Below are 13,824 nucleotides of genomic sequence, written 5' to 3'. Positions count from 1 at the left end.
TTTTCCTCCAGATGTTTCTTGCCTTCAGTAGTGTAGTTCAGGGAAGAGATACTGGCCAGCTATAGTTGTGACATTTTCTGGCTCAAGTAGTGTAAGTATGTACATTTGGAGTGAACAGACGAGCCATAATTGCATCTCTCTGTGACACTCACTCAAAACTGAGCCTGTTTCATCTGCAGCAGTTGCATTCACTGCTGTTGGTGGGGAGGGGACGGGTTACATAGACCTGTCAATCTCTTGCAAAGAAGTGACATTTGCACTGCCTGGCATTTACCACTCAGATATTAGAAGTTCTATCAGACATTTCTGATGATAGCAAAGGTAACATGTAACTTTAGGTTATGAGGTCATTGACAGATCTTGCAGAAAAACTGGCAGTTTTAAACAGAAATGCAAGACAAGGCAGTGAATGTATTAGTGATATAGACCTTATCAAAAGAAAACAAAGAAAAAGTGGGGTAAGGGGTGTGGAGGAGAAAGCAAGAGTGAATCAGAAAATTTTGAGGAAAAAAAAAACAACACAATCAGATGGTCCTTCTGAGAGTATCAGTCTGAAGTATCTGACTGTATCCGAAGTCTAAAGTATCTGAAGTATCTGAGAGTATCAGTCTGGATTATCAGTCTGAAGTATCAGACTGGAATCAGACTAAGAATTCTGAATCAAATCTTTTCTGCGGGAGATTCTGAAACCTTATGTGTGGAATGAGATTGTTTCCTTTTAACAACCTAAAATTGTGATTACCTTCAAAGGACTTTTAGAAAGCAGAGGAAAAATTCTTTTTTTTGTTAATTTGCAAGAGTGAGTCATCTACTGCTTAAAGCTGAAATTTTACTAAGAAGAATGTAAAAACAAGCAGCTTTCAAGAAGCTGATACCTTCTACCCATGACTTTTTTAAGGAACCCTTGATCTTGATGCAGTCACTGCTGAAAACTTTTGCTGATATCTTGGGGAAGATAAGTACAAAAATATAAACAATAGTGCATAAGAAGAAGGGCTGCCTCTCACTGTGTGCTAGACTAGCTTTTGCATATGATTACACCATTGCAGCCTTTTAATGCCAGAATAAAACTTTTGTAGTATCATAGAATTATAGAATAGTTGAAGATTTCTCTTCAACTAATGACAGCAGGGAGCAAATTAATTAAGAAAAAAATTAATGTATTTTTTAATAAAGAAGTCAGGCACACACACATCACAATAAGCTTTAAGTCCTAAATGACAGAAAATAAACTGCAGGGATGATTCTAATTCTCCTTTCCATATAGGAGTTCACATTATGAGAGATAAAACCTCTGAAATGATTAAACAAAATAGTGCTTCAATCCCAGTAGGAAGAATTACTTGAAAATTGATAATGAAAGATTTGCTGCAGAAGCTTTAAAGCACTCTGTTTTAATTCAATAGCAAGCAGAGTATTGTTGTAGGAAATTCATAATGCAGTAATGACAGTGAAAAAATTTGTCTTTCTAAACGAATTTTATGGAAGTCAAATCCAAATTACCACATCAAACTTTCACAACTCTGCGTATAACCTGACTCCTTTTTGCAGAACTTGTGATGCAGTTGGGGTTTATTTTTGTTGAAATATTGCTATTTATTTGTTGTTCTGATTTTGTTGTTCTGATTATTCAGATTTGTTCTTTGTTTTTCTGATGTATTCAATTTTCTTTAGCTATGCAAGACGTAGTGTCTTTCTATTATTATTTTTTTTACAGTACTTCCATCAGAGACAGAAGAAAGTCCCTTTGTTCGGTATTCTTTTATGGTCCAGGAAGGCACAGTTAACTTGCTCCACAAATGTTTCATAGTCACTCTTATTTTTGTACAAAAAGATATAGTCTTTTTGAATATTAATCCTAGATGCAGGATTAATATTGCTTGTCAGGTCATGGTTGGAAAGATTTTAGATCTATGTATCTCTGGAAAATATCTGTCCTGTGTTTCTAAGAGCTAAATAACATACATGCAGTGTCTCCCCCAAAAAAGTAAATGGTTAGAAGTCAGTCTGCTCCTGGATGTGTGGCTGCTTCTTAGGCAAAAAAGAAAGGCTTTGTAAGACAGAATTTTCTTTCCATCAGTGTATGTCCTTATTTAATAAGAGAATAGAGAAGAGAAAAGCACCCTTACTTCTGTGAGTAGAGCACTTTCTTCATGATCAAAAAAAAAAAAAAGTATTTTCTGTGATTTAGCAGCAAAAATGTCTTTTTCAGCTGTATATCTCTTGTTTTCATCCAAGACAGCTTATCATTCTCTGTGGTCTAAATCAAAGCATGAGCGTTTTCTGCATTAACACGATTGTAACTGAGGCTCTTACTGTTGTGTTAACTAACTTACTTCCATCAGAGGAATGAATATACATACCCATTCCACAGGATTGGTAAAGAGTCTGGAAGACAGATTTCCTAAAGGCTGCAAAGAAAACTGTGGCTCTGTACAAGGTCTTTGGTGAAAAAACCAGTCTGTCCCCATGCAAATCTGTACTTTGCTTTTCTCCGTCTGTGCACGGAAGATTGCTAAGCATTGGCAAGGTTGCAACAGATTCTGTTAGTACACCGAAATCCGCTATCACCCAGGTCAATTATGCAGTCCTTGTTTCACAGATGGCACTATTAATCCAACAGACAGGACCAGCCTTGTTTATTCCCAACCTGAACGAGCTTTCGGCTAGAAATGAGACATGAAAGAGTTTGCATCCTGTTATAGTTCCTGCTTTGCTGTCCTTTAATGAGCTCAGTGAGTAGTTTATAATGTTGTCCTTACTTGCCTGTGACTCTGAACGTGGTAGAGGCCAGGAGTGAAAGCAGTGAGGTGTGTGGAGGGTGACTGATCTGGTGTTGTGTAAAGCTGCCTTGGGTGCTGATAATGAGTGGCCACGCAGTCCTTTGGCTGGAAGAAATAGTGGCAAAACTCACCGTAATTTGACATAGCCACCAAAAAATTCATAGCATTTTTTTTAAATGGTTATTCCTGTGAGACATGACTAGCAAAGGTAGGACATGAAATTACCTAAATGTTTTCCCAAAAAACATTCTGGCAATTATTATTTTTGGATCAGCTAAACTCTAGATCTCCAGTCCAATCTGACCTTGCTTGTCAGGATAATCAGTCTACATCTGGAGCCCCCAGTCTTCTCAGATCTGAATGCTGCAGTGTTGCTTCGGTGTGCTGTGGAATAAATAACACATTCCCTCCTGCGTGCTGAACCCGAACCTGCTTTCAATTAATGTAGTTTTATGCTAATCTCATGGAATTAGTTCACAGTGGTGTGAAATTGGACTTTGAGCCACCTTTTTTTTGTTTGTTTGATCTGCTGGAGGTTTTCCTTGCCAGTACCCCCTGTACTAGTTATTTCATTATCAAGATCGTGATTTTACCTGACATCCTTTATTTTTGTCATGTAATTGCTAATCCCTGTGAAACAGAATGAAAAGGTTTCAATAATTAGATTAAGAATACTAGAAAATGTGAACGGTTTGGGAAGAGATTTCTGCGATTCTATACAAGGGAGTTCAGTTTGGAAATTGTACATAGTTAACAAGAATTGGACAGTAACAGTCCTAATGATTCTTTCCCCTTCAATAAGCACTGGTTTGAATTAAAAGGAAAGAAAGAGATTTTAATATTAAAAGCACCCTTCGGATATTGCCATAGATACCCACAGTAGGACTGCAGGAATACTACTTATGAAGCATATTAGAAATTGCCAGTGAACCAAACACAAGACAGACAGACAAAGGGAGTTCTAAGCTGTGTTACTTCTCATTCTGGCCACACAGTGTTTTACAAATGGAAAGATGATATTTTAAGAATCAAATATATTTGTTCTGTCTGACTCCCTTGGTCAGCATTGTAAGCACCAAAGCTGGTTAACATGAAAGATCATATATAGAACACAGTATCATAAAATGTGTCTTAATCGTAAAATCCTGATTGGAGCCTCACAAACTTCCCTCGTATTCACTTACAATTTAGTTTGGTAGGGACTGCAGTTTCCTGAAGTTCAAGTGAATATTGTGAAGAAAATTCTGTGTGCATTATTTACTGAAGTTTTTATGTGCTTACAGAATGATTGCAAAGTCATGTTGAAACAGAAATGTGTAGATTCATAGAGATGGGAATTCTCTATAGATCTTAAATCAAGTTTATGGATTACTTCCAGACAGCTTAAGACTACAAAGTGCGCAATGGTTTCTGGCTTACCTTACCTTACAGTTTTCTTCATATGACTAATTTAGTTGTATTAAAGGTTTATCCTAGGGAACTAGATTGTTCCCTCTAAGAACAACCAGATTTTTGTAGATCTGGCACTAAGTGCATTACCTGAAAACAGAAATTTACCCTGGGAAGTCATTAAAGCCAAAAACATACCAGCCTAGGGCATAGCCAGAGGAAGTGGAGTTTGGCTATCAAATAATCAGCAAGTATTTATACTGAGGCTCAGAAAGTAATCTTATTTGTTTTAGTGGAATTCACACCCAGTGTATTTCATTATGAGTTCCTGGCTTTGCTATGCAGGTCCAAATCTTGTTTTTATATCCCCTCTGTCATGGTGACTTCGCTTAATGCAGATGTTAAATACTTGCTCTGATCCTTCCATTTCTTGTACCGTTTTCAGTGAAGACAGCCTAGTTGAGCTGTGCAAAATTGAAACCAGTGAGGGGTAACAGCCCTCTTCTTGCTAAATGCAGATAATTAGGATTGCATTTCTTAATGAAAGCAGATAGCTGAAACTGTAGGAGCATCCATCTTAGAGAAAGAGCTTTGCCAGTCCCCCGAACAGAGATGTTCATGGTGAACTAGGTTTCTATTGGCGTTGTGTGATGTGCCTGTCAAAGAGTTGGGAGAAGAAAAAGCAGCAGGAAAGTCCAAGTCACGATGAAAGAAAAAGATAGAGGCTGACTGAACATATAAGGAGAAATTGTTGGCTAAAAGGAGGCTTACAGTGGGGGTAATAGCATAGTCTATTTATGGCATGATCCTTCTATCTATGAAGGAGTCATAGGTCCTGACTCCTTCAGTGCTTACAGAAAAAAAGACTTTTTTTTTTTTTTTATAGTGGAATGGGATTATATGAAATGCGGATGGGGTTACTGTGAGTTTCTCTTTCTAATTGAAAGAATTTGCAGATTGTGATTTTGGCTGGTGTGCAAAATAACATATCTCAGCAAAAGTCTCTGAGGAGTCTCGTGATGTGCAGTGAAGCTCACCTGACAGCTTCGAGGCAAAGAAATGCTTTCTTCCTAGGCTGTTAGATGGGAGAAGTGGATCCTAGCCTAAGCTAGGACTGCTAGCTGCTTCAGCTGCCACCCTCCGTACTTCACCATGAACTCTCTCGTGATTTCTTGCAGCCATGGTCTTATACTACATCCTTTCATGATTCTGACCTTACTAATTCCTGATGATCTGTTTTCCCTAATGCCTTATTCTCTTTTATCACAGTGGGAATTCTCCCTGTAGCTGTATGTTTACCTTAAATATTAGGAAGCTGTTCTGGGAGGACCAGGCTTTTCCAAGGAGAGCAACAGAGTCACTGCTTCTGCATTATGTGTGGCAGTGGGTCACCTGCAATCATCTGCTTTATAGCTGCGGAGACAAATCAATAGTATGATAGGCACTGTCAAATAGCAGACTGATGAAGGAAAGTGAGCACAAAGATTTTTCTGTCTATCCTTTGCTGTGCTACATAGGACACAATTCTGCAAATGAGGTGTCCAAACATTGATAGCTAAAATAGAGGAGGTCTGATTTAAGTTCTAAATGTTATAACTCTGCATTTAGAAACAGTGACATATAGGTCTTTGTGCCTCAGTTTCATCTCCTGGGTCAACAGAAGTTAAAAGTAAGCTGGCATGTGCATGCTGCTGATTCTCTAGAATACATGCCTGGTGATCTCCAGAATCCCAGCATACAGGGATGCTTTTGATTTCAGAGCCACAGATCTTCTCTTTCATCTCAATGCAAAGCAGAATATTGTAGAAGAATAGTTTAAAGGTGTGAGAAATCAGAGTAAGACAGAAGCTAGTCCTTTTCTTCTTCACCTAATGTGAAGAAAACTTTGTTTTCCTGTATGCTTGTAGATATGCTTGAAATTTAGAAATTCAGACTTGCTTTTCTGTCCACAGCATTATAAGGCTTACTTCGATACAGTGCTGGTGTCTTATCTGCAGGTTGTTCTGTAAAATTTGTATTTCTTCTTTCTTCTATTTCTTCTTATTTTTTCTCCCTACCATTTGTTACACCCTTGCCAGGTATTAGACAAACCCTTAGATGACATTTGCGTGTTTGAAATGATCAGAAAGACCAGGGAGGCAGTGGTGAAAATAAATAGGTGAAAACAGTTATCTCAAGGATGATTATGGAATCAGATAGTATTCAGTATTAATTATAAAGACAGTGAGCTGCCATATTTTGCCTATTAGGCTGGTGTAAAACTGACACCCACAGTCCTGCAGCCTAGAGGTAGTGGTGTGCTCCCGGTGAATGAGGATTTTACATTTTGAAGCACAGTTATTTGAAGCATTTGGACCTAATTTCTGGTGTTGGTGCTTTCCTTTTTTCCTGCTCCCTCTTTTTCAAAATAGGTGAGGTAGACCACTATAAATGTTGTTACTGTTTTATGGAAAAGATAGTCCCTCAGGACAGATTCAGCATGTCAATTGTCTCATTTAAGGGGCCAACATTCTACTTTCTGTTTCCTGTCCTCTTCTGCCACTGGGAAATATCAACTGTTAGCAGTGCTGAGCTAGCTTTCTCAATATCACTCATTATTTTGTATTTCCCTTACATTTGATTACATTCTTGCAGTTGCTATCCTAAGAGCTAGGTCTGTCATTTCTGCCAACTGACAATAACATTGGAAGAGACCCTGTGACAAAAAGTCACCTGAAGGGGAATGGCAGCTGTGCAATGACAGAAAAGTGAGGAGATCTTAGTGAAAAAGGGACGTGAACAGGGCAGCTGAGGATGCTGTGATTCAGCATTTCCTCCTTACAGGCTGTGCTGGCTGGGTTCTTCTTTACAGCTGAAGCTGCCCTTGTCTTTCAGGATCTTCAGGGTGTTGGAGGCGGAAAGGCAGTGAAACTGCAGCCTTTTCGCCCTTGTGATAAATCCTCTGCAATGTGCAGCCTGCTTACTGCAATGAGATTTATTTGCTAGTTGCAAATCAGCATAGCATCAGCAAACACTAAGATTTGTCGAACCCTTTCCTCTCTGGGAATTACTGTGATTTCTTTTAAAGCAAATCAAAAATCTCCATAATCTGTAGCAGATCCTTTGTGTACTTAGGTAAACAGAAGTTCTAGGACACATGCTTTTTTGCTGGCTTCTTATAAGCTGTTCATGTTTGATGGAGTTGTAAGAAAGGAAGAGCAGGCGTCTCCTGTCAGTAGTCTCAGTGGTATACTTGGAATTCACCTGCAACCTTCTCTGCCTTCTGCCCAGAATTTGCGCTTTGCTTCATGGGTGATTTTAATTCAAGAATTATTTAAATTTTGAGAACTTAATGTTGGAACACCTATTAATGTTTTCCCATGTAATATTATTGATAAAGTAGCAGCATATTAAACATTTTAAATCCAGGTATTTTAAAGTTAGCCACATAAATCCGTAGTGAAGTACTTAAACTGGCACTTGTGAGCAAATGTTTTGTGTGCATGAGTATTTCATGACTGCTGAAAGTACCTAGCTTTAGTTTTGGTTTGTTTGTGGGGTTTCTTTGGGGGTGTGTGTTGGTTTTGTTTTGTTTGTTTGGGGTTTTTTAATTATTCTTTTGTCCCCTTGAAAGTTAGGTGGACACACAGAACTGTGGTGCTAATTTATATATTTAAAAACCAGCCAAAGGTGACTTCATTGACAAATTTTGAAATGAGGATGAGAGGACAACTTGAAATTTCATAATTACTTCTGACACTAAGGTGATTAAAAACTCATCAAGTCTTTAAGCTTGAGCTATTACATTGCCATCCTGAGCCAAAGATACCTGACTTTAAGCAAGTTCAGAGAAGGTAAGAGACATGGGGCAGACCCTGACTTTCTTACACGTGTTGAATATCTAAATATATGATTGTTCCTACAGGCTGACTGGAAAACTTCTAATTCATATAAAATGCATAAAACTCTGGAATTAAATCAGTTGACCCAACATTAGCTTGTGGTTTAGTAACTGATACCTTAAACCATCCATTTGTGACTGCTTGCATTCAAGTTAAGATTCATCTCTTCTGAACATTTATGAGGATTCACTATGTGTATGCACATTGGGTAATTGCATGAACAGACTGGAGTAAAAGAGGCAACTGATCTGAATGAACAAAGCCATTCTGCTTTGCCCAGGGCTACAGCTTTCACACTAGGTGCCTGTAAACAAGCAGCTCTTAAATGCAGCCAAGTATCCCAGTGTGATGGTCCAGCTCAATGTCTTCGACAGTTCAAGCTCTAACTTAATAAATTTTTCATTTTGATAAGTAATGTGAGCTTACAACCTCTGTTTAGTTTTGGATATGGTTCTTGTGAATCATATTTATTTTCTTCAATAATACAGAAGTCTGGTTCTTTAGGTAGAACTTCCTGTTTTACTTTATTTTTAGGAAAGAGAAGGGTGACAGGAAGGAAGAAGGCAGGCAAAGCGAAAGGGAATTTTAGTTTTAATTTTCTATAGAGTACCTATTAAAGCTTTTACCTTCTTAGAGAGGTAAGAGATTAGATAGCCCTGTGCACCATGACTATCACCTGTAATTTACTTCAGGACTGACAGGCAGTTACTCACTAATAGGTATAAAATTATACAGTCCACGTTTGAAAACAGGCATAAGGGAGTAGCAGAAGTTCTTCACTATAAAACATCTTGAGACAATTTAGCAAAATCCTATCTAGGCTCATAGTCTACAATAATTAGAAACACCATATTGCAGCAATATGGTGACAGTACACTGCCAGCCACCAAACATCATGAACTTTCATTATTCCCATCAAAGCTGATTAAAAAAAAAAAAAGGCAGCTTTTTAGTTATTATATTAGTTATTGTAGTTGGGAAAGATTTAGCAAGCAGGAAAGAGATGTGAACTCACGCTGTAGAAAGGGTGTTGAAATCCAGTTACCCTTCTACCTGGTGTTGTTTGACAGCCTGCTTTTCTCATGTTAGGAGAAGGGGGTGGGCAGTCCAATTTGCTAATTGCTTCAGGCTTTTGAACCTGTAACAGATTCTGCTCCTTATCTGATTGTCATGGTGCCCTTTGTTTTAAAGGAAAGCGTGAGTTGATTAGGCAAGTATTTAGTGAGGCGTCATCTCTTGCATGAATTACTTCAGCAGCCTTGTTTCTCAAGAGCATGCATTCCTAAACAATATGAGGAAGATGGCAGGCTTAATCTCTGATGGACTTAGGTCCCTGAGAAAAAGAGATGCGTGAAAAGGATACTATAGACCGTTTCTTCATAGCAAGTAGACATTTTCTTTTTTTTTTTATTCTTCCTGAAATAAAATGTTTTAAAACTTTTAGCTGAGGTGGAGCAAACTGGAATACATGATCACCAGTACAGGAAGGAGGATGGACAAACTCTTACCTGCTGCCATGGCAAGCAGGAGAAGCAACAAATATTTTGATGAAGTCTCTAAAAAAATTAGTGAACTGTCTCAATGAATCTTTTCATAATTCTGATAAAAGCATAATAAGGCATAGTGCCCCAGATACCTTTGAATAAGAGAGTATACTAGAATGCATTGTTTTCATTTTGCAGCACTATAATAAATTAATGGTTTAAAATAAATTATAACATACAATTGCAAAAGATAATTTTTTTTACTAGTAATTCCCTCACGGATATATGTAATGCACAGATGACATGGAATTTCTGTCTCTTTCTGATCCTGGGGGAACTATTATACAATGGTTGCCATGATTTGAGAGCAGACTTATCTTTTCAGAAAATGTGTCTTGTCTTTAAAGAAATTACTATGGAGTAGATTCAAAAAAACAGTTTTCAATCCCAGTGCAAAGAAACACAAGCATTTTAACCTTGGACCAGTTTGGAAGTGTTGACTTAAATAAGAAGGTTGTAAAAAATGTCTGAATACTACATTTTTCTACAAGGGAAAAATGATGCTTTGGAATATGCACAAATGCCTTGCAGTCTGTGTTACCCAAATTACGTTCATACATATTACAATAGGAAAAAAAAAAATTAGCTTTGCCATCGTAATGGGGACAAAATGCCATCAAATACATAATGTAAACAGCAACACTGCAACTGAATTTCCCACTGCCATAGTTTAAAACACTCTTTTGAGATGTTATTGTTGTTAATCCAGCAGATAATCCAGGCACCATACATATTTAGTATCACCAAAATGTCAAACCATTGTTTTCATTCCTGTTTTTAAAACTGCGGAGGCGTTTCTGCCTTAAAATTACATTTATATTCCAGTCTTGAACATTTCCTCTAGGATGGAACTTTACTGTCAAGTTATGCTCAGAAACAATTGCATTACTAATCATGTGTGGAAAAAACAATTTAAAAAATCTTTTTCATGGTGTTATATCCCATTCTGTACTGACACAGAATTAAATTATTTCAGATGTTGTTTTCATTTTTCTTGTATTTCCTTAACTTACATTCAAAATGTTCTTCATTATTCTTTCTTTTTATAACATAATTATCTTCTACAAATTAAATTATATGGTACCAATTTTCGTCTAGTTGGTTTTATACACTCATGCAGCTTCATCCCGTTCCCTTTCAAGTAAATGACAGTGCTTTCTTCAACATGAACTTTTCTTTTAGAAATACCCTCATATTAAGCCTAGAGAATTCTTGAGGCATGCTGAATGCTTTCAGCTACTTTTGGGCATATGAAAAGTGATATTCTTCAGCCTTTTTTCAAGTACAACCAACAAATTACTGAGATCTATCAGTTATATATTCTTATGTCTTTCAATATTAAAATAAATTTTAAAATTTCCTATTTTCAGTAGGCAAAGTCCCAAATAACAATTTTTTAAACTTTTATTAGGGCTCCAGTTCTGAACACTCATCCACATCTCACAAACTTCAGTTTTATATAAATACCTACTTTAGGACTTGGTTGTCCTAAATTGCTTCTTTTAAGACAAGAGGAACTTTTCCTGGCTTGATGTTTTTGCCTTCTTGCAAATTTTTGTGCAAGATGAATTTTCCCTTCCATGAGGGCCCCTCAGAGTATGCACAAATAAATTAGATTTTCAAGTGTGTTTGTGTATTTGTAGCTAAAAGAGCATGCGTATGTATACTATATATCTGTACATACACATTATGCAAAAATTTTCTAAGGTGAACCCACAATTTTAATGACATTTTAGAACATAGATTTTGTATTTTCTTTTTCCTTCATTTTCTTTCTACTCCACTGAATGTGCTTTCTGTGATGGTTGTCTTCAATACAAGTGTAAAACTTCTGTTTTCTAACCATTTCTCACATGAGGGCAGACTATATTCAGAGGTGACAGGTAGTGCCTTTATCAGAACAAAGATCCTTTCTTTGCCTCATTATCTCTTCTTCAAGCTAGTATTCATAGCTGGGGGTGGCTATACTTTTTACAAAGAGTTCTGGTTATTCTTTTACTTATTACAAAACAGGAAGGATCTTCTCTCTTATTGGTGTTTGCTCATAACTGCTTGCCTTCCATTGAATCTTCAAAGTTAATTCACTAAATCAAGGCAGGTCCTGAAAGTTAGTGTTGACGTATGTCAAAAAACTGGGCTTCAGCGCACTGCGTATTTTTTTCCATAGAACAGTTGTGATGTAATTTGGTTTCAATGTAATGCACCAGACAAGAGTCTTCAGATGGAGGAAATTATTTTTATGCCAGCTTGTGGGGAAGGGGTTATGATCAAAGAAGACTAAATGTGAGACAGCTGGAGTTTACACTGTGTCCTATTTTAATTAGTACTTCATGACTGGAGTTTAATATTTTGTGTATTCTGGTATTAACTTTCCTTCCTCAGGACAAGCAGAATGACTAGAAAAATAACATGCCTTTATCATGCAACTTTCAAGATGTCATGGAAGAATATTCCATGACGAAAGTTCTGTGTTCCTGTGTAACACAAGTGTTAATTCTATTAAAGAAACAAGCAAAAGTCAGGACTAAAAATCACTCACAAAATTTTGTGTGTGCTTGTTTTCAGTGCAAGTTCTGTTCTCCCTCAGAAGTCTTTCCTAGTGATTTGTCTGGTGCTGTTGTCCTAGGGATAGGACATAGGAATCACAGATCATCTCCAGGATACATCACTTACTTGAAAGCATTAATTGCATTTAAAATCCATCCAGAGTCTCATTTGCCTCCATGGCAAAGAAGCATGGGCCATGTTGTCTCCCCTTAACCAGAGCTGCCAGTTTGGGCTAAACGGCCATTTGAAGGGAGTGGTTAAACTTAACACCTTTTTTTTTTCATTTCCTTGCCTAGTCCCTTCCTCCAAAATACCACAATAATGTTACTTCTTTTTCGGATTTTTATTGGACAGCTGGTCAATCCTGAGTTTCCTACTGCTTTTAATTTTTCAATGCTCACTCTTTCAAACTGGTTGACATACAGGCATTCTTCCTCCCTGTGTCATTTGTATGAAGTGAACATTGTGATCTGCAGCCCAGCTGCCATGTGCCAGACCCTGAAATGATACAGTTCTTGTCCAAGAAACTGACAAGAATAAAAGACTCCTGCAACATTGCAGTGTGAATTTACTCTGATTTAGTTGATCGCTAGAATGATTTAATTTGAGTGCTTCTAAAACCTATCACAGCAGCATTCATAGGATCAGACATCCATGATGTTCTACTGCCTTTCCGTTATGCGTGCTCCATCTGACACTTCTTTTTGTTCTTCTTCCCATTCATGCAGTCACCTAATGCTGGCGACAAGGATGACCAAACACTAACGGTAGGCAGCAATTAGTATGTGTCTGAGCATTTATTTCTCAGGATGGTGGTGAGACAAGCCTTACTTCGGTTTGGCACACGTCAGTGTTTTTCTAAATTGCTGTGATTTCTTTCCCTTCCTATGGTGCTATAGAATTTAAAAAAAATTAGTTCCAAAGATATAATGGTGAATTAATTTTTTGTGCCATTTCTATGATTTTTCAGTTAGTATTTATATGAAACCAAAGATTAATGCATGTACCATGTATTATTGGAAAACCCGTTTTTTCTTCAGGGTTGTTTTTTCCTTATAGTTGGATTTCAGGTTCTTATTAGTCAGCAATCTGTTGGTTGTGATTATCCTTTTTTATCAAGACAAGCAGCCAGCCATCCACAAAGCCATCTTACTCTATGGGATGTATTAAATGCATTGAGTATTGTACTAGACTATGGCATGGGGAAAAGAACCTCATAATATCTTTTACATTTCTTTAGAAGCACATAAAAGATGCTTGTACATTAGCTCCATTGCTGGAGGAGTCTGTGCTACCTTACCACACTTACAGTCTTGTTTCTGCAATCAGTACTTAATGGATTGGACCAAAGCGAGGAGTATATTTCACTCTGAGCTTTAGGATTTTGCCATTAAGAAGAGGTGCTCTCTGCCCCTTTTTTCCATAGTTTCAATAATATGCATATTTTCAATGTATTGAGGGAATAAAAATTAAAATTATTTTAGGGATTCAACCACAAGGTTCTACAAAGGAGCAAACTATGAATTCTTCCTGATGCAGGTATAAGGTTTTTATTTTCTTAACATTTTAAGGGATTTCATAGAGAAGGATTCTTTTTTCCCCTGTTCTTTTCCTAAGTCACGAGAGACTAATTACTAATATGGTGATCCATCCCCTCCAGAGAAATATCCTGTACAGATG

General features: G+C 37.2%; 1 protein-coding gene across 2 annotated transcripts in view; it reads left to right on the top strand.

The window, feature by feature from the left end:
• SLC24A2 (solute carrier family 24 member 2) overlaps positions 1 to 13,824 on the top strand; it is a gene marked incomplete at its 5' end in the record, with an annotated part of 118,110 nt that overhangs the window by 50,197 nt on the left and 54,089 nt on the right. For both annotated transcript variants that reach the window (XM_080636705.1, XM_080636704.1), the window contains one exon: positions 12,873 to 12,911. In XM_080636705.1, coding sequence (XP_080492831.1) covers positions 12,873 to 12,911 — 39 coding nt within the window. The remainder of the gene's footprint in view (positions 1 to 12,872; positions 12,912 to 13,824) is intronic.

The sequence above is a fragment of the Psittacula echo genome (genome assembly GCF_963264785.1).
Source record: "Psittacula echo genome assembly, chromosome: Z".
Taxonomy (NCBI): domain Eukaryota; kingdom Metazoa; phylum Chordata; class Aves; order Psittaciformes; family Psittacidae; genus Psittacula; species Psittacula echo.
Note: the sequence above shows the minus strand (reverse complement) of the source record. Positions and strands in the feature narration are given on the sequence as shown.